The 19816-nt window shown below is 35.1% G+C and overlaps 3 protein-coding genes across 4 annotated transcripts; 2 read left to right on the top strand and 1 right to left on the bottom strand.

Moving 5' to 3' along the window:
- Window positions 1-1667: 1667 nt before the first annotated feature.
- LOC112705145 (general transcription and DNA repair factor IIH helicase/translocase subunit XPB1) lies at window positions 1668-8016 on the top strand. The gene is made up of 20 exons (XM_025756002.3): window positions 1668-1883; window positions 1980-2026; window positions 2117-2186; window positions 2296-2455; window positions 2586-2808; window positions 2918-2974; window positions 3144-3284; window positions 3876-3956; window positions 4098-4185; window positions 4635-4972; window positions 5051-5126; window positions 5233-5426; window positions 5601-5764; window positions 5901-5973; window positions 6253-6366; window positions 6536-6616; window positions 6702-6761; window positions 7182-7265; window positions 7351-7493; window positions 7627-8016. The coding sequence occupies exons 1-20, from the start codon at window positions 1865-1867 to the stop codon at window positions 7709-7711; spliced, it is 2298 nt and encodes a 765-aa protein (XP_025611787.1). The 5' UTR covers window positions 1668-1864; the 3' UTR covers window positions 7712-8016.
- Window positions 8017-11339: 3323 nt separating this feature from the next.
- Window positions 11340-15110, top strand: LOC112705127 (AP-5 complex subunit mu). Of its 2 annotated transcripts, XM_025755989.3 has the most exons (7): window positions 11340-11595; window positions 11664-12092; window positions 12573-12856; window positions 12971-13860; window positions 14180-14236; window positions 14550-14597; window positions 14731-15110. In XM_025755989.3, the coding sequence occupies exons 1-7, from the start codon at window positions 11528-11530 to the stop codon at window positions 14800-14802; spliced, it is 1848 nt and encodes a 615-aa protein (XP_025611774.1). In that variant the 5' UTR covers window positions 11340-11527; the 3' UTR covers window positions 14803-15110. The 2 variants fall into 2 exon arrangements, with proteins under 2 accessions (XP_025611774.1, XP_072057465.1); XM_072201364.1 differs by having other exon boundaries at window positions 11410-12092.
- Window positions 15111-15350: 240 nt separating this feature from the next.
- On the bottom strand, window positions 15351-17253 carry LOC112705136 (probable galacturonosyltransferase-like 4). The gene has a single exon (XM_025755994.3). The coding sequence runs from the start codon at window positions 16847-16849 to the stop codon at window positions 15806-15808; it is 1044 nt and encodes a 347-aa protein (XP_025611779.1). The 5' UTR covers window positions 16850-17253; the 3' UTR covers window positions 15351-15805.
- Between the last annotated feature and the right edge of the window lie 2563 nt (window positions 17254-19816).

Genomic DNA, 19816 nt, shown 5'->3' with positions numbered 1-19816 from the left:
CTGCTTCCTCAATACCAACACAATGAAAACCCAACTTATCCCAAAAAATTTTTAAATTATTAAACATGGTATGAGTCTCAAAGAGAAAGAAGAAAGATGGTTTATATATTCTCACCAAATTTTTGCAATGCACACGGGCCATCTTGTTAGACGCACCCCTCACATTCCAGGCTATGATATTGAAACTATCCATAAAAAACAGCAAAAAGGGAGCTCCAATAACAAACCCGAGACTCAACATGTTGTCCCTGTCTTCGACAATCCTGCCTTTAATGGACTCTCAAGTGGCAGCCCAATTTTCTCCGTCGAAACTTGCACCATACCTGCCGTCGATGCTCCATCCTTATCTACTGGTGAATTCTGCAAAGAGTTTGGGCGAGGACGCTTTCGCACAGTGCCATTTGTTGTCTCACATTGCTGCTGATAATGAACATTGTGCCGAGTCCCCAAAGAAGCCACACTAACCGATTTTCCAATATTGATGCCCCTGCTTAATTTTACTTTGGATCCAGTAGCATGTGTTGTACGTTGGTGGTTAGGCCTTGTCCAAGTACTGGTAGGCTTGTTAGTGTGTGTTTGGATTGTGGTTGGGCAAACTGAAGTTTGAATAAAAGTGATTTTATAAAATTGATTTTGGATAAAAGTAAGTTTGTGTCAACATAATTTATGTTTGGCAACTCTATACTAAAATTGATTTTGATAAAATAAATATTGTTTGGATAATATTAGTTAAAATCACTTTTAGATAGATAATTACTAAAAAAGACATGACATTAAATTATAATGTTATTTTTTTATATATATTTAATTTTTTTTATATTTTTTTCATATATGTTTTTATATAGTATATTTTTTATATTTTTAGTACTCTTTTTTAGTAAGCTATAATTTTTTATTATTATTATTATTTATGGTTAATTTTTTTGTTTAATTTATTTTACCTAATGGGTCAATAAATTATATTATAAAAAGATAATAATAAATATAATGCACAAAAATTACCATTATAAAAATATATAATGTCAAATAAAAATTAGTAAAAATATAAATAATAAATAATAAAAAAAAGAACTCATGTAAAGAGAAATAATATGTATAAAGGATAAAGTTGATAAAAGAAAAATAAAAGTTAAATGTCAATGGCTAAAAGCCAGTTAATGCAACGCAGAAGCTAGAAATTCTTACTTCTTGTAAACGTGGTTTTGTAACCAAAATCACTTCTGCGTTTATAGATAGAAAACTTAGCCAAACAAAAAATAGAAGCGTTCAAGAAGTTGTAACGTGCTTTTCCTCTTTCAACGTGATTGCCAAACACACCCCAAAACTTTAATAACATTTTATATCTAAAATACTTTCATTTCAACTAATTAATTCCAATTTTACCCTTTATGCAAATTAAATTAGAGTTTCATTCTTATTTCAATTCCTGTCTTCCATTTTGCACCAAATAAAATATTGAGATTTATTTCAATCCCTGTTTTTTAGTCTCTGTCTCTCAGTCTCAATATTTTCGTCTCTATCGCTCCACCAAACGCTACCTTAACATTCTTCTTTATTTAAATTAATTATTATCATTATTATCAACTCCTCAATCTTTTATGGTAATAACTAATAACTAATAAATAGTAAAAAAAAAACACATTTTAAAAACCATAAGCACTACCGTCATACTCATTGGTATAAATATGAAGATTCACTCGGTTGTCTGAAACTTGGTTCGTTCATTCTCTCGTTCAGGTTCTATTTTCTTCATCCTTGGCAATTCATCAATCTAAGTCGGTTCAGTGCGAATCACTGATCGGAAAGAAGAAACCGTTTTAAAAGAATTCGAATTAAATTAACAAAATTTTCATACCCTAATCTAATGGGACAACACGGACACGGTACTTTTGCCCTTCGTTCTGAATTTCTGATGCACCCATCTAATCCAATGAAATGCATGTAATCAAGCTCTTCCTATTTCGATTGCATATTTGCAGGTGATAAGGGCCGACCCTTCAAAAAGTTCAAGCCCTCTAACAAATTCGTTAGTTCACTTGCGAAATCTTCGATTTTAGTTCCTCTTTTAGTTCGTTTATTTTCGTGCTTCAACTCCTCTTGATGTTGTTTGCTTCAGGAAGATAGCAGCAAAAGAGGATTCGATGACGATGACGTTTATGGCGGCGACGATGCACACGACGAGGATGGTAATCTTCGTTTACCATCTAATTAAATTGCATGTAGGATTAGATTTTGGAGAAGGGGGTTAGTTGAGTTTTTAGGATAATATTGGATTGAGTTTTTTGTATGAATCAGATGGCAAAGTCAAAGATTTTAGCAAATTAGAGCTGAAACCGGATCACCTCAATCGTCCTCTCTGGGCCTGTGGCAATGGCCGCATATTCCTTGAGACCTTCTCTCCTTTGTACAAGCAAGCTTATGATTTTCTTATTGCCATTGCCGAACCCGTTTGCAGGTTGCTTCTTTTCCTTTTGAGTAATCATTTTTATATAGATTTAGATATATGAGGAGGATAGTTGCAGGGTATGTTGTGTTATTAGATTTTTACTTATAAGTTTGGTGTGTGTGATGATACTGATGGATAGGCCGGAGTCTATGCATGAATACAACCTTACACCACACTCGCTGTATGCTGCTGTTTCTGTTGGTCTGGAAACAGAAACTATCATATCCGTTTTGAACAAGTTATCAAAGACCAAGCTTCCCAAAGAGATGATTAGTTTCATACATGATTCCACTGCTAATTATGGTAAAGTGAAGCTGGTGCTCAAGAAGAATCGCTACTTTATTGAATCTCCATTTCCTGAGGTATGGAAATGTTGCTCTCAGCCTCTCACTGACCCATTGTGTTTCCCTTAGCAGTCTATGCAAATCCTTTGTTAAGATCTTGTTTGTTTCATTATAACAAATTTTATAGGTATTGAAGACATTGCTTAAAGATGAAGTCATATCTCGAGCAAGAATTACTTCTGAGGTTTGTGATCACATTTTTTTTTCTGCTAAAATGCATATTTTTGGATGTAAAAATTTGCAAATGTTACTATATGTTCAATACTACACAGTGTGCATTCCTGTTACTACTACTTCCCGTGACGTGACTGAATCAGTGAATTTCAAATTCCATATTGTTCTTTCTCTTATAGGGTACAAATGGGGATGGATTTACAATTAGCAAAGCAGCAGGTGAAATTGAAGGCAGACATGACGAGTTGCTAAATGAAGCCGAGGTGGCAGCAGCTGCTGAAGAGAAAGAAACTCATGCTTTTGAAATTAATCCTTCTCAGGTAACTTAGTTGTGAGCTTTTGAAAGAGATTGTCTTACTTTCACTCTAAAGCAAATCCCTTTGTTTTCAGTTTCGCATCATGATACCTAGACTGACACCACAAATTTGAATCAGAGTTATGTTATTTCTCATGAAAAAATGATGCTGGGTTTGGTAATTCAGGTCCCAAATGAATGGATGAGTTAATTGACTCGAATCCAAGGAGAAAATTTTTAATATATATACACTAATTAGAAGAAGTAGATAATATTAGCAGCATATTTTTTATTACTAGGTTCTTTTTTCTCTATGCTGTGGCTCTGATATTGTTCTGTATGCTGTTTCGATTGCCACAATGACAAGTGTAAATACATTAAGTGGATTCCACACTAAATCCTGAATTTTACACAGTTGATCGTCACCCAAATTATATAGTTCATCTTTCCATCTTTTTGGCAGTCAACTTTGTTACTTCAGTTTGCGTGAGTATCTGTTTGAATTCGCTGATAAATAATATGATGTCAAAATGTTTTTAATTTGCAAGAAAATTGAGATTTATCTGTTGGAAATTAAAATAGTGATTGCAATTGCTTTACATACATTCTATTACAGGTTGAAAATGTAAAGCAACGGTGCTTGCCAAATGCATTAAATTATCCCATGTTGGAGGAGTATGATTTCAGAAATGATACAGTGAGTTTACATAATTTTTCTTCCAAAGAAACCTTTAGGGTTGTAATTATGTTTACTGATAGTACATCTTGCTAATTTACAGTTATGAGCTTTGAATTGGTTATCTTGCATGCATTCAGTTGTATTCTGTTAATGCTGCAGGTGAACCCTGACCTTGACATGGAACTAAAGCCTCAAGCACAACCACGACCTTATCAAGAGAAGAGCCTTAGCAAAATGTTTGGAAATGGTAATGCTGATATCTTAAACAAGGACTTTATCTCTTGCAATTTACTAAATTTAGAGCACACATCAACTTTTGTTTTTGAATTGATTGAGTTTATTTATTTATTCATTTACTTTTTTTAATTTGGTCTTAAACTTGGGTCTACAACACAATTTTCAAGTTTTGCATATTATGAAGACTATAATTTTCAGCTTCATTAAACCATAACATATAGTTTAAAAACCGTATGCATTAGTATGATTAACATTAATTTTCCTTTGGAATTTGTGTGTTAATATCATAACATATAGTTTAAAAATCATGTTAAGGATATTTCGCTAGTGGTGTGGCTGTTGTGACTGGTTTTGGATTGGCATGACTTCAGCAACATTAAATGATTAATGTTTCTATTCTGTAAATGCCTATTGAAATATAAATTATTTCTGAGTGCAACTCTTTTTTTCGCTGCTCAGGTAGAGCAAGATCTGGTATAATAGTCCTGCCTTGTGGTGCTGGAAAGTCCCTGGTTGGTGTATCTGCAGCTAGCCGGATCAAGAAGAGTTGCCTTTGTTTGGCAACAAATGCTGTCTCTGTAGATCAGTGGGCTTTTCAGTTTAAACTATGGTCAACTATCCGAGAGGAAAATATTTGCCGTTTTACATCTGATAGCAAAGAGAGATTCCGTGGTAATGCTGGAGTTGTTGTGACAACATATAATATGGTTGCTTTTGGTGGTAAACGGTCTGAAGAATCTGAAAAGATCATTGAAGAAATAAGAAACAGAGAATGGGGATTACTCCTTATGGATGAGGTAATCCTAAAACCTACTCTTTCGTTATGATGAAATATAGCTCGTTATTTATGCATGATATCATTGCATAATAAACAGGTGCATGTGGTTCCAGCCCATATGTTTCGAAAAGTCATTAGTATCACTAAATCTCACTGCAAACTTGGGCTAACAGGTATGCCCTTTTATGTTAATTTATTATCACGTGGACTATGATTCTAGCCTCTTTTTTTTTTTTTTTTTTTGGGGTTGGAGTGAGATCTTGACCATTAATATTGCAGCTACACTTGTGAGAGAGGATGAAAGGATTACAGATCTCAACTTCCTAATTGGTCCCAAGCTGTATGAGGCAAATTGGTTAGACTTAGTAAAAGGTGGATTTATTGCAAATGTTCAGTGTGCTGAAGTATGGTGTCCAATGACAAGAGAGTTTTTTGCTGAGTATCTGAAGAAAGAGAATTCCAAGAAGAGGCAGGTAAGGCTTCTCGGAATGTTTGTGGATCTTTTCAGGAGGAAGCATGTAGAGTGATTATGATTTGTTGGTTGTTTCACATGATATATTGTATTACTTTTTTTGAATACTTTCAACTACTCGGAGTTCACTTGTTTTGGATCTACTCTTCCTAACTGATGAACTTTACATGTGCAGGCACTTTATGTGATGAATCCAAATAAGTTCAGAGCTTGTGAATTTCTTATAAATTACCATGAAAGGGCACGTGGCGATAAAATTATTGTCTTTGCTGATAATCTTTTCGCTCTCACTGAGTATGCCATGAAACTCCGCAAACCAATGATATATGGTGCTACAAGGTGCTGTTGACACGTTACTCTCTCTCTCTCTCTCTCTCCCCCCACCCCCCAAAAAAAAAAAAACACGCATGCACACACACACAAGCTGTGTTTTGGGTTCTTTTGCACCATCTATTCTAATATGTGTTGTCTTCAGCCATGTTGAGAGGACGAAAATTCTACAAGCATTCAAAACTAGCAAAGACGTCAACACTGTTTTTCTTTCGAAGGTATCTTTTGTAGTTTAGTTCACTTCTATTTTTGAGGCTTATCTGCTATTCTGATTTATTTTTCTTTGGATTTGTCAAAACATGTACTAATCAATCTTATTGACATTCATCAATGTAAACATTTGAATTGATATATATTTTTAGTTTTGTTGTGTTAGCTTGGGTTTGGAAGGAGTGTGTTTTTTTTTTTTGCGTCGGTTCTTTATGCTCTATTGTGGATATTATCAGGTTTTAACATCTTAGTAAAAAATATGATGGTTAATAATCTAATATTCTCAGGTGGGTGACAACTCGATTGATATTCCCGAAGCAAATGTGATAATTCAAATTTCTTCGCATGCTGGTTCTAGGCGTCAAGAAGCCCAGCGTCTAGGTCGTATTCTTAGGGCCAAGGTCAGTTTCTGAATTTTAAAGCCACCTTACAGAGTAAATTCTAAACTTAAAATGATGGTTGACGGAAGTTTGAAGTTCTCTGCCACTAATATCTTAATATCATCTGTCAGTAATGCATTGTGCCAATGCGGTGCCTGATATATTCAAATTATATCAATTAAAATCGCAGGGAAAGCTTCAGGATAGGATGGCAGGCGGTAAAGAAGAGTATAATGCATTTTTTTATTCCCTTGTCTCAACTGATACCCAGGTATATCATCTATTATGCACCATGGCCTGCACTTATACAAATTATTCATGGTTTAATATACATCTATCATTTCTTGGCTTTGCAGGAGATGTATTACTCGACTAAAAGGCAACAATTTTTAATTGATCAGGGTTATAGCTTTAAGGTATGTTCTTTAATTTTATTTTTGCTAAATATTGCACGTGTTGTTATTTCCTTGAAGAGACACATCAATTGCTCAGTTGCTTTATGTATTCCAAGTGGTTGATGTGTTAGATGAAGTTGTTATCTACTTTATAAAGGAAATGGAGAGAAAGGAAATGAACGAGCTAATGTATTTGGAGTCAATCAAACCCTAAATATAAATACAGGGTTGCTTCACTGTCTTCTTTTATCGATCTTCTTATACCAGACATTGCATCAAGTAGATTTCCCGATTTTGTTGAGCTCAGTCGAGTAAAAAAAATTATTACTAACAGTATTAGGAAGGCCATGCTTGATCATGTGTTATTCTGGTTGGTCACCGAAACTGCCTTGACAAGATCTCCAATCAAACATATCCTAAGCTTTTGCTGGTATTTGACAGGTAATTACAAGCTTGCCTCCACCTGATGAAGGGCCGCGATTGAGCTATCATCATCTTGATGATCAACTTGCACTTCTTTCAAAGGTTTCCATCTTCATCATATCTTGACTTCAGATTTAATTGTTGGTTGGAAAATGAAAATAACTGGTGTGCCGTGTATGTGTATTAGGTATTGAGTGCTGGTGATGATGCAGTGGGGCTAGAACAGCTAGAAGAAGATACAGATGAAATAGCTCTCCGCCATGCCCGTCGTTCTCAAGGATCAATGAGTGCAATGTCAGGTGCAAAGGGGATGGTTTACATGGAGTACAGGTTTGTACTTATAATGATCTATGTCAAGCTGTTACATTGCCTCTTGGGAGTTCATAGATCATTGATCTTCTTATAACTAGATATCAAACTAAACAGATTTGTGATCATGATTTGCTTTTTCTTTTGCTTGCAGTACTGGCAAAGGCAAAGCACCTGTTAAGAGCAAGCCAAAAGACCCATCAAAGAGACACCACTTATTCAGAAAGCGATTTGGTTGAAATCGAAATAGCTGATGGAATGGGAGAGAAGATGGCGCTTAGGCATGAAGCACTAAAGTATGTGGGTCTATCTTAATGCAATAGATCACTGAAAGAATAGTGATGAGCCAATTTCCAAGTGTAATGTAATAAGTAATAACAGCAAGCACACGTGTTATAGTATATTTACTGTCTTTCTGAATAGATGTGTAACAATTTTGAAGATTATGATATATTTGGGAGGCCCCAATATATGAGTGTGGATTGTGTCTTCTCCCTAAAACACACTTGTAGCTCGAAAAAATATCGGACCAAGTTTAGCGAAATCTCTTGTACGGTTGATAATGATTTTGTTAAGTAATAACTAATATGGGTTAAAAAAGGTAAATGCTTTAATCTGAACAAGATAAAATTAACATGGAAATTTTGTACAAAATAAAAGTTGTGCGAGTGTTTTACCAGAGGCAAGGAACTTCCACGATTTGAATCCTTTCATTTTCCATAACAAGATAATGGGATGTTGTTAGAAATGCTAAATCAAAAGTCAACGGGTTACAATATTTTAGATGTTATTGTCTACCAAAAAATGATTATCTTCATCACTGAAGTACAGTAACGCTTTTATATGAAATCGAAATTCTCTCCAAAGTATATTTGGTTTTAGAAAATATAAAACTTGTTAGTATTTCCTTGTGTTAATTTTTTAACTAAAATTATTTGTAATGTCATCAGTTCTTTTGCTTCAAATTTTCAAAGGTTGAATAAAGAACAATATTTAAAAGATACTTAATTCCATTGATTTTTTAATGTTGACTAAGCACATATTCGAAGTGAAATTGAATAATAATTACTTAAAATTTAATACTATTGGTGATTATTATTTTAAAAATTGAGTTTTATTTTATTAATCACAAAAGACTATAATTTTGGTGAAATCTTTTTCTTTTTCGTACATTTAGCTCCGTTGTTCATTAAAATAAATTAAAGTATTATTTTTATTCTTAATATTTGAAATAAATTTTAAAATTATTTTTAATGTTTAAATTGTGCTATTAAAGTTTACAACGTTTCAAATTCTTAATATGTTAAGAAAAATTTTGAAAACAAAAATAATACTTTCTTCTTAAAAAAAAACCATAATTTATTCTAACATTTTATTTATATCTAAATTTAAAATATTTAAATACAAAAAATACACAGAAATGGTATAACATAAAAATAATAAAACAAAAAGCAAACAAACATACACATGCATTTATATTAGATTATTAAGTATAAATTTTTAAAAAACAACTCAAATTATGTATTATACATTGTTGTGAGTCTAACGGTTTTTTATAATTAAAATAATATTTTTTAATAAAATGTTAATTTTTTATAGTTATTTTTTTAATTATAAAACGGGACAATTTACTATAATAAATAAATTGACATCTAATATTACTAGATTATACAAAATGCAAAGTAGATACCAAAATGCATTTTTTTTCATAATTTATGTAAACTACGACAGGGATCCCGCAGATTACGTTATAGGAAAAATAAGCATAATCCGCGATATAGGTGTTGCAGTTTATGTGTGAATGACGAGTGTGCATAAACCGCGATAGGGGTCTAGCGATTTATGCGTTAATGAGCAGTTTGCACAAACATAAAATAAAATAAGTGTATGGTAAACAAAAACATATATAACACACACACAAGTTCATGGAAATAAACTAAGTACCATCATATAATACAAAAGTACACGATAAATCTGACATACATAGGTATCATGATGAAAACATGAAATAAACAGCTACGGCTCATGCTTGTCCTCATCCTCTTCGTGAGAGTCATGTCTAAATAAGCCTAGGAGATTAGAACATGTACCACATCGAGCAGCTCGTCTCACTCTGACTGGCCTCTGGCGCTACTGTGCTGGAGGATCGATGGGCATGCCCACGCCAAATGCAGATGGAGGCGTCCCTCCCATGCCCAACCAACTGTCATATGGGCTACTAGCAGACTCATTCAAGTCTACATGAAACTGGGAGTGGAACCCCTGAGAGTCAGACATGTGGAGCTGATACCGCTGCATATCCTCCATATCTGGGCGGTACCCCTGTGCAACGTCCATCTGGGCGGGGTCTCTGCATCTGATCCTGTGGGATATGGTGCTGAAAATGCGAAGGGTCGTCATCTCGGATGAGATCTGCTTTCCACTCTTGTCACCGAACAACTGAGTGGAAAGCAGCATCATAATATAAGCCCGTGCATATATGCGTATGGTCTCTTCCATAGCATTATCCGGCAGCACCCTGAACCTCTCATGAAACTAGGTGAAGTGGATTGTATACTACTTTACCTTATTCTGTGGTGGAAGCTCTCGAAACAGTTCCTGAAAAAACAACTCCCACGCCGGTTTGCCTTCTTCTATAAGCTTTTCAAAATCTATTAGGCACCTGAATACAGGTAAACCATCCACGGACAGCTCCAGCTGGTATGATACATCCTGCAGCGTAATAGTGCACTTTCCAAAAGGCATATGAAAAATATGCGTCTCAGGACGCCACCTCTCAATGAAAGAGCTGATGAAGGGCTCGTCCAACTAGAACCACCTAGCGTTGAGCCTCACCAGGTGATATAAACCAGCCTTCTCCAGATAGGGTACGATCCTGTCATGCAGAGACATGTTCTGCTGCCTCCGAACTCTATAAATACACCTAGTCAGCTGGAGCATGTGACAGAAAAAACCAAACATATAAAAAATCCAACACTAATTTAAAGTAATCTAACACTAAAAATAAAATATTAAAGTTTAAACAGGTAACATACAGTTCCTATTTTCTAATCACAAAATTTAATGAAAGGCATAAACGATTCAAGACCTTAATCTAAATTAATTAAATACAAAATTTTATGATTTAAAATAATAATTTAAATCTAAATTTAAATACCTAAATTACAATCATTGAAAAAATATTATACGAAATATATTAACTAAAAATAACCAAACTAACATCTTCGTTTATGCTGCCAGCAACGTGCGTAACGCCGTTGAGCATGTAAAGATTACGTGCTTCCGTTATAGTCCCGGCCTGATCTCAACTCAACCAATCCACACTTTTCTCTCTTTTTCTCTCTCTAGAAAACCTCTCATTCTCTCTCTAAAAAATCTTACAACCACCTTAAATGTAATCCGCGAGACTCCTAAAGTGTATTTATACTAATGCATAAACTGCTCTGTCGCGGATTATGCTTATTTTTCCTACAACGTAACCCGCGACACCCCTGTAACGGATTACGTGTATTCGTAAATCGCGGGACTCTTGTCGCGATTTACATAAATTATAAAAAATGCATTTTAGTATCCGTTTTATATTTTATGTAATCTGATAATATTAGATACCAATTTATTTATTATAGTAAATTGTCCTATAAAACGTGAATGATATTTTATAGGCTTTGTTACTATAATAGTATAAACAATTATGATAAATATATACTAAAATTAGCTATTAAAATTAATTATTCGTATAAAATACATGTTAAAATATAAATATATTTATATATAAATATTTTAATAATTAATTTTAGTAGCTAATTTTAATACACGAATAGTATTTTTGTAGTATAAAATACTAAAATATTCCAATATTGTTGTCTTGCACACTAAAATCATTCATACCTCAAACATTTAGGCCACTTAGTGCACCTAAATCTCTATTTAAAATAATCTTTGACAAAATATTTAAAAAATTTAGTTTCTTTTTTTTTTCTCGAAATTAAATTACTTGCTTGTATTTTGTGTGTGCGTCAGTGGTGGTGGTGGTGGTGGTTCCCTAACCGCAACGCATGGCCGGTGGATGCAGCATAAGAGCTATCTGGATTCTCAACAACCTCGACGCCGTCGTTTTCTCCAGGTCCTACTCTCTCTCAATCTCTCAGCAGATATATTGAACTTCGAATTTACGATTCCATTTTCCTTTAGGAGATTCCCTGTTGTAGAAAAGCGTTGGCGAGCTGCTTTGAACTTCGAGAGCGATGAGCTCTTCACTTCAATTCCCAACGACTCTGAACTCGCCGATGCTTTCATGGACAGAAAGCAAAGGGAAGGATCTGCTCGCGGATTCGGCGTACGTAGAACTCATCAATCCTCTCCGGGATCTGATTCTTGGATCGATGATCCTATCACTCGTCATATCGTATCCCTTTACATTACCAAAGAGGAGCAAAAGAATCTCTTGTGGCCTTTAATATTGCACATAAGGGGCCTTTTCACTATTCTTGTTCTGCCATTCGTCGAACCTAAGCATTTAAAGGCTTATGCAAGTTTGTGTAAGAGACCTGATTGTGGAAGTGCTCTTGGCCTTGACCATGGTTTGTCTTCGCTTTTGATCCAACTTCCCTCAATAACAGGGTATGGTAAGTTAAGTTACTTGCAAAATTTGAACTAACATTCAGGATTATCATGCTTTATTGATTTATCAGGTTACCGTCCATAAGAGCAATTTGTGAAACAAAAATGCTATGTGCACACCAAAAATTAGCTACCAAATCAGCAGTTCAGCACCATGTATTTGCGTATGCATACATGTATTGTTTCACTCATTTTCAATGTGTATTTCGCATTCCAACAAGCATTCTATACAAGTGTCTGATCTGGTGGCTATTTTTGGTGTAGGTTGTTTTCGAAATGTTTGTTTGAAAGGTTACCACATTTACCATATAGAATAAAGATTTTCGTTATGTTTTCCTTGACGGGATTGATTGTGGTTCATTGTTGGTTCTTATACACTGAATTGATTGGCCACAGTCCCAGATAATGGTAGTGGACTTTTACTTCCTTTTATGAACTTCTCAACAGAGATATCTTATCGCTTTTCCTTTCGTTTTACAGGGCATTTATGATAGCTCACGCCATCGGTGACATAATTACAGGCGACGTAGTAGAGCCTGAAGTGATTGTAAGTTCAGCTCCCTCTGTTGGAGGGCTGTTTGATTCACTAACTGGTAGTATAGGCATATCTTCCAGGCCAAAACCGGTAGCTCCATCAGTTGCTTCTTCTGCTCCATTGGGTGCAGCTGTACCAGGATTAGCTACAGCAGATAGTCAAAAATTTGGGTCTAGGCCTTTGGATAAAGATGCACTGAGAACATTTATTAGTAGTTCAATGCCATTTGGTTGGTACTTTTTATTATGGTATTTCTCATCTCATAGTTTTAGTGTTTCTTCAAGATAAGCTTGCAGTTACTTATTGCTTGTAAATTTAATCCATCTGTTTATTTTGCATACAGGCACTCCTTTGGACCTTAATTACTCAAATATTTTTAATATCAAGGCCAATGGCTTTTCTGCATCAGATTTGCCTCCTGCTGACCAGAAGCAACCAGCTTGGAAGCCATATTTGTACAAGGGAAAGCAGAGAGTATTGTTTACAATTCATGAGACTGTTCATGCAGCTCTGTATGATAGAGATGAGATTCCGGATATTATATCAATTTCTGGTCAATTGAATTGTCGTGCTGATCTGGAAGGCTTGCCAGATGTGTCATTGCCCTTGTCAGGAGTGAACACAGCCAACCTTGAGGTTTCATCCTATCACCCTTGTGCTCAAGTTTCAGATCAAGGTCTGGATAAGCAGGGTGTGATGTTTTCTCCACCATTAGGTAATTTTGTGTTAATGCGCTATCAGGCAACTTGTGCCCTCGGACCACCGGTTAGCGGATTTTATCAGCTGTCAATGGTTTCGGAGGACAAAGGTGCATTTCTATTCAAGTTGCGTCTAATGGAAGGTTATAAGGCTCCTTTGACAATGGAGTTTTGTAGTGTGATTATGCCCTTTCCTAGGAGAAGGATTGTATCTTTGGATGGAACTCCTTCTGTCGGAACAGTTTCAACTTCTGATCACTCTGTAGAGTGGAAAATAGTGCCAAGTGGACGTGGACTGTCTGGAAAAAGTATTGAGGTGACTTTCCCAGGAACAGTCAAGTTTGCACCATGGCAAAACCAAAGGGTGCCGTCCTCTAGGTCTATTGGAGCCACTGCTGACGAAGATAGTGATAATGAGGCAGAAAATGCTAGCAACATGGTCAATGAAGAACATTTGATGGAGAAAATGAACAAGGATCTTCCTCCAGTTGATCTAGAGGAGCCATTCTGCTGGCAGGCATACAATTATGCCAAAGTAATCGCATCCCTTTTTATAATTATCTTTTTGGTATTTTATCGAGTTGATGCTATCTTTTCTGTTTGCATAAAATGCAGTTTGCTTCATTTATTATTTTGGGTGTTAGATTAGTATATTATTTTGATAACTCTGTCATTATTTCATCATATTCTTACCGTGTGCCTGATATGATATGGGTGTAAATTTCTTGTAATGATGATGATGACAAAATGAGGAGCATCTATTTGTTTAGACTTGCATATTTTTGAAAGTATGACAAGATTTTTATTATATAACAATAAGGTTTTCTTATATAGTTATTTGCTTGTTTTGACAGGTATGCTTCAAGATTGTTGGGGCATCTCTATCTAGAATTGCTATTGATCCTAAATCTGTGAGTTTACAAGTCTATTTTAGCCAAAAACTCGTTTCAGATAGATAAACAAACAAATAAATAAGATCCATATCATTGTGTTTCAGTTCTGCAACATATTCTAGTTTAGCATCATGAATAAATTAATCTATGTTTCTATGTCTTTCTGTTGTTTGGAAGCCATTCGCATGGTATAAATTCATCAGACAACCTATCCTTGTTACTATGGTATCTCTTTTAAGCCTCGCTTTGGAGGATGTATCAAGTCATACTGTCATGTTTTTAAACTGTCATTCTTTTGCTTTGACTAACTGATAACTTGTGTACTTTTCAGGTGAGCATCTATCCAGCTGTTAAAGCACCTGTGGAGTTTGCAACTCAGGTATGTGATTCCAATAATTGTTTGTGTAAGATCAGCAAACACCGTCGAACCCTGTATGATGGAAATAAATTTCCTGCTCTTTCGAGTTTGTTATCATCTGCTCATATTTTTGTATTATTTCTGGCATAACCAGGTAACTTCTGGGGACTATATTTTGTGGAATACTCTTGGTAAGTGCCCACATGTAGCCACAGTAAAGACGTAAGTATGATTGGCCATGGGGAATATTTGAAATTGCTGGGAGATATCTGTTGGGAACTCAAAGTTTTATTAATTTTTTGCGGAGTAGCTAGACAGTGCATGATTGTGTCTTCCTAGCTATTTTATTAAGACAATACCTGCTATTATTGCTTCTAATTATTTTAAATAGGAAAGTCTTGTATACTTTTTTTTTTAAATTGTTTAGTTGTTTTTTGTTTTTTATTTTATTTTAAAATGTAAGCAATGCGTTACTGTTAGCAGATTCCTTTCTAGACATTTGGGATTACAATAAAAAAGAAGTTTCACTTTCAATCTTTTTCCCGGTCACTTGGGGTAGGTGGAGAAATATAAATTCACAAGGCTCATTATTAAAGTTTCATAGTTTCAATAGAAATAATCTACCAAGCTTTGCTGATCCAAATTTCAGAACTCGCCCAAGGGAATCAGTTTCGTAGAAAGTAGCCTACGAAGATGTTGCATGCTACGCATGAGGCATGTATAAACGTTGTATTGTTCTTATCTTGTATAGTAAAGGCTGAGGGCCAAACATAATTGCAGAAAAGTTAAATAATTATATACAGTGAATGAAACAAAAATTAGGTTACACTTTTGCGAAGAAGCTGAAGCTCTTCGTACTTACCCTGTAAACAAATACATGATTTATATCTGCATATTGTTTGTTATGCTTCCTACAATAATGTAACTACCAAGCCAAAGGCAAGGCATAAAAAAATACTACGACAAGGAAAGGGAAAATTGAAACAGAACTTACAACTCTCCATTGCTTGCCTAGAAAACTAAAAGCTAGCTGGAGATATCAGTTCCCTTCCTGTCCGCCAAATACGAGTTAGAAAACTATACATACTCAGATCTCTCCATCTCACCTTTTTCTTCATTAATTATTCTTGGAAACCCATTTTATTAAGTGTTCCCCTTCTTAATTTCTCCTTATATTCTTTAATTCTTTTTTATTTTTTTGCTTTTTGTTTTTTTGTTTTTTTATTTCGTCATTCTTCAAAGAAATGATGTCTAGAGGACCAGAATAGATCATAAGGAGCCCATAAATGGTCAACAGTGCATGGCTTCCTTGAATCTAACCTCAACCATGGCTTCCCCTTACCACTCCAATGCAACAAACTTATAGGACCAGGGTGCAGGCCCCTACATTTACCTTCAAAGTTATCCCCACCCAATCCATGTTGGTTCCATCTGTGGTCCACCGCTGTGATATTACCCGCCAGAACCAGCAAGAAGGGTGGTAGTGACCCCAAATGATAGATCCTCTTCTGTAGCTTCTGCACCGCCATCCATTCCTCCACCTTCTCTGTGTACCCTTCACTCCTCCATTTGTCCACGTCCATCACCATCACCCCTGTATTGAAATAACACGGCCTCCTCCCCTCAAATGTCTTTGACAAAACAGGGTCTAACCAGAACTTGTCAGTGAAATACAAGGAGAAGTTTGCATGGCAATATTCCGGTGCAGCCACCACCTTTTCTTCCATGTCAGTGGACCAAAGCTTAGCTATATCATCAACCACTACAAGGTCTGAGTCCAGATATATCACGCGCTTCACGTCGTCTGGTATGGTGTCCGCCAGGTATATCCTTGCATAATTCAATGGCTGATCCAATGCTTGTCGAATCGACTTGGATATCTTGTCACGGACTCTATTGGAATCAAAGCGGTAAATCTTCATGTTGAGATAAGGGAAAGTTTTTCTGATGCTGTAGAATAGTTCAGGAGCATAGTGTGCGGTTAGGAAGTAGAATGCCAGGTTCTCCGGGCACGTGGAATGTTGCAACATGGACAAAACTGCAGCCATGGTGCCACGGAGGTAGTTTGCATCGAGGGTCATGGCTACATTGATGCGTTCAGCTGGGGTGGAGCCACATTCTTGGCCGTTCCTGAAGGCGGGGGCTTCCCGGAAAGGGGGGATGTCAGAGGTTTGTCGAAAGCCAAAGCGGATGGCAACGGCAGGTTGGAGAAGGAGAAGGACAAAGGACAGGAGGCCAAGGAGTGCATGAGGATTGGTGCTCCAAAAGACCATCCTGTCGTAACAAGGTTTATTGATTTGTTTTGGTTGTGGTCAGAAGAATATGGGTTTTGGAAATGGCAGAGAATATAGGAATGAGATTGCGGAGAAGAAGAAGAACAGCAACAACTAACAACAACAAAATCTGATCAAGAGAGGTGCATTGGTTTTGTGGTTTGTTGAGTATGAACCTTTTTCGGTTGGTGCAATTTGTGAGGATGAGAGCAACCTTCGGGCTATCTTTTACTAACTATGGACTAATTTAGAAACCAATTGAAGCTAATTTATGTTATACGGCGTTTAGAAAACTAAATTACACAAACTACATATTGAGTTTATCCAAACAAATTAATATCTCTATCTTTATAAGGGTGTCTTTGTATAACTATCATCATTATATATATAAGAAGTGATTTTCCTTCTAACGGTTTTGTTAGAGAACTAATTAGGAGGGAAGCCAACTTAACCAACTAGCTAAAAACCAGATTCGTTACAAAAAATAAAAACTTACCCTAATTTTTCTAATTAAATCAGAAATAAAAAAAATTGGTTTAGTTGGCTTATATTATATTGTAGTTGGCTCCTAAAATTTTTCTTTTCCGCATCATATACTACGTGACAAAAATGCATGACTGCATGAAACGTTGCAAAATTAAAAATTGTTTAGCCTGGGGAAAGAATTGATTTCGGCTGCTAAAGTCATGCACATACGGAAATCACCATCAAATTAAACTTGATTATAACTAGATGGGTTCAAGGCCAATCTAAACACAAACTAAAATCTATAATCTATACAATACTATTTACATGTGATCTTCTGAGTGTTCAAGTACACAAAATACAAAATGAGAAATGTTAGAAGTCAACACTTTTGCTGTAAAATAAGAGAAAGAATTGACTAATATTGATTAAACTATAAGACAAAAATGAAAAAAATATTGGTCACTTAACATTCATAAGACTACAAGGACGAAGAACGTGTAGGCATTAAGAATATATGAAATCTATAGTGTGAAGAGTGTAGTGTAAACATCAACCTTGAGAAGAAGCTCCGTTATGACCTTTTTCGTGATCACAATCTGAAAGGTCCTACCACTTCCACTTTGAAAGAGTTGCAGCCATTGGAATAGATGGATATATAGCTGTTATCTAACAACCCTTTCACCATATTACAGGCTTCCTTGTCCCCAGAGAAATGCTTCCTCTGCCTCTACACATCTTGACAACATTTTTTAAAAGCTTTTTCTATCCGAAGCCTTTCACCTATTGCTACTCTTGCCTACCATGGCATGGACTAACCAAATTACACCTTGTTTTTAAAGAAAGAGAAAATGAGAATCATATAAACGTATAGATTCTTCTATGTAATTTTACTTTGTTTTATGCTTTTATTCTTAAATAAAAAGATTGGTAAAATAATAAAGTGATAAATTAATCATTATTAAATTTGTAACTTTTATCGTACTGAGTTTTACCATCTAATTGTAAAGTAATTAATCATTCACTTTACTATTTTATCAATTTTTTTTTCAAAAGTAAGGAATCTCGAACTCGCGACCTTTAGATGGGTATGGAAAACTTATGTCGTTTGAGTCATAACTCGTTGGCATTCTATCAATTTCCTTACTTTAAAAGAGTTTGATCTGTTTGATAAATTTTTTTTAGGATAAAGTACTAAATTAGTCCCCTACGTTTTGACGTAATCCTATTTTGGTCTTTAAGATTTAAAGTATCCTATTTGAATCCAAAAAAGTTTCATTGAGTTTCAATGTAGTCCCACCGCGAAGTCAAAGTCAAATAATTAACGGAATGTCTTATATGACAATACAAGAACAAGGTTAATAATATAGAGAATAAGCATAAGATCCAGAGGTACAAAATCAACCGTAGATGCATCAATATATTTCTTACAATTTAAATGAAATATTTTTATAGAACTAAGGAGAATGATAAATAAATATATTGATGCATCCACGGTTGATTTTGTATCTTTGGAGCTTGTACTTGTTCTTCAGATTATCAACTTTGTTTTTATACTACTGTTATATAAGACATTCTGTTAATTATTTAACTTTGACTTCATGGTGAGACTACATTGAAGCTAAATAAAACTTTTTTCGATTCAAATAAGACACTTTAAACTTTAAAAATCAAAACAGAATTACGCCAAAATATAGAAACCAATTTAATATTTTACTTTTTTTTTTATTTTGTGCAATAAATAGGAGAACCAATAAAATGTGTACCATGTCAATGCCACATCACCTTCTTACATGGCCACTGCCACCTCATTTGTTAGTAATTGGTCCTTTCATGAAAGTTGGAGGCGACATTGCTCCACTAGAAGCTAGAGAGGATTTGAAATTAGATTATTTTGGAGGCAGAGCGTCAACATCAAAAGTGGAACATAACTAACATCTTTAAGAAAACTTTGATGATGGTAAATTGAAGCAGAAGTAGAAGTAGGGGTGGTCATTTTTTTGAGGATGAAATTTGAGTAAACTTAAAATAAAAATGAAATGATATGATATGATATGATATGGGGCTACATGAATTTAAGTGAAGGCTAATAAGGGTGAAAGAGGGGCATGATTGCATTGGGTGCGGAGTAGTGCATACTTGTATAATACGGAAAAGTGAGCCAATGAGAAAGAAGCTGCCAAACAGGGTCACTCAGCAGAATGATGCTCTATGGCTGGAGCAATCAACACAGATTCCTATTTTGCAAGAAAATATAGGACAAGGACATGCACTTCCATTCAAAATGTGTGTGTTTGTGTGAGTGAGAAAGAGAATGTTTGCTTAAAGCACGAGAAGAATCATGTGGCGTGTATGGGTAGAGGGAACTTAACTTATCATATATCATATGAATCAAAATCACTTGTCTACTATTAAATGCAACTTGTGTTTTAACTTTTAATATCAACAAAATACTTGAGTTATACACTATAATTTGGCTATTAACATTACAAATCGAAAATT

Source organism: Arachis hypogaea, chromosome 1, assembly GCF_003086295.3.
Source record: "Arachis hypogaea cultivar Tifrunner chromosome 1, arahy.Tifrunner.gnm2.J5K5, whole genome shotgun sequence".
In the NCBI taxonomy this organism is placed as follows: Eukaryota; Viridiplantae; Streptophyta; class Magnoliopsida; order Fabales; family Fabaceae; genus Arachis; species Arachis hypogaea.
The sequence above is the reverse complement of the archived record's forward strand: the minus strand, read 5'-3'. Positions and strand labels throughout refer to the sequence as shown.

Bases quoted from the DNA above. Each gene is read 5' to 3' on its own strand.
- LOC112705145 (XM_025756002.3), top strand. The intron at 5,974-6,252 runs GTATCTTTTGTA...TAATATTCTCAG, and splicing joins ACACTGTTTTTCTTTCGAAG to GTGGGTGACAACTCGATTGA. The intron at 6,617-6,701 runs GTATATCATCTA...TTGGCTTTGCAG, and splicing joins TTGTCTCAACTGATACCCAG to GAGATGTATTACTCGACTAA.
- LOC112705136 (XM_025755994.3), bottom strand. From the start codon at position 16,849: ATGGTCTTTTGGAGCACCAATCCTCATGCACTCCTTGGCCTCCTGTCC.
- LOC112705127 (XM_072201364.1), top strand. From the start codon at position 11,539: ATGCAGCATAAGAGCTATCTGGATTCTCAACAACCTCGACGCCGTCGT. The intron at 13,861-14,179 runs GTAATCGCATCC...TTGTTTTGACAG, and splicing joins AGGCATACAATTATGCCAAA to GTATGCTTCAAGATTGTTGG. The intron at 14,237-14,549 runs GTGAGTTTACAA...TGTACTTTTCAG, and splicing joins TTGCTATTGATCCTAAATCT to GTGAGCATCTATCCAGCTGT.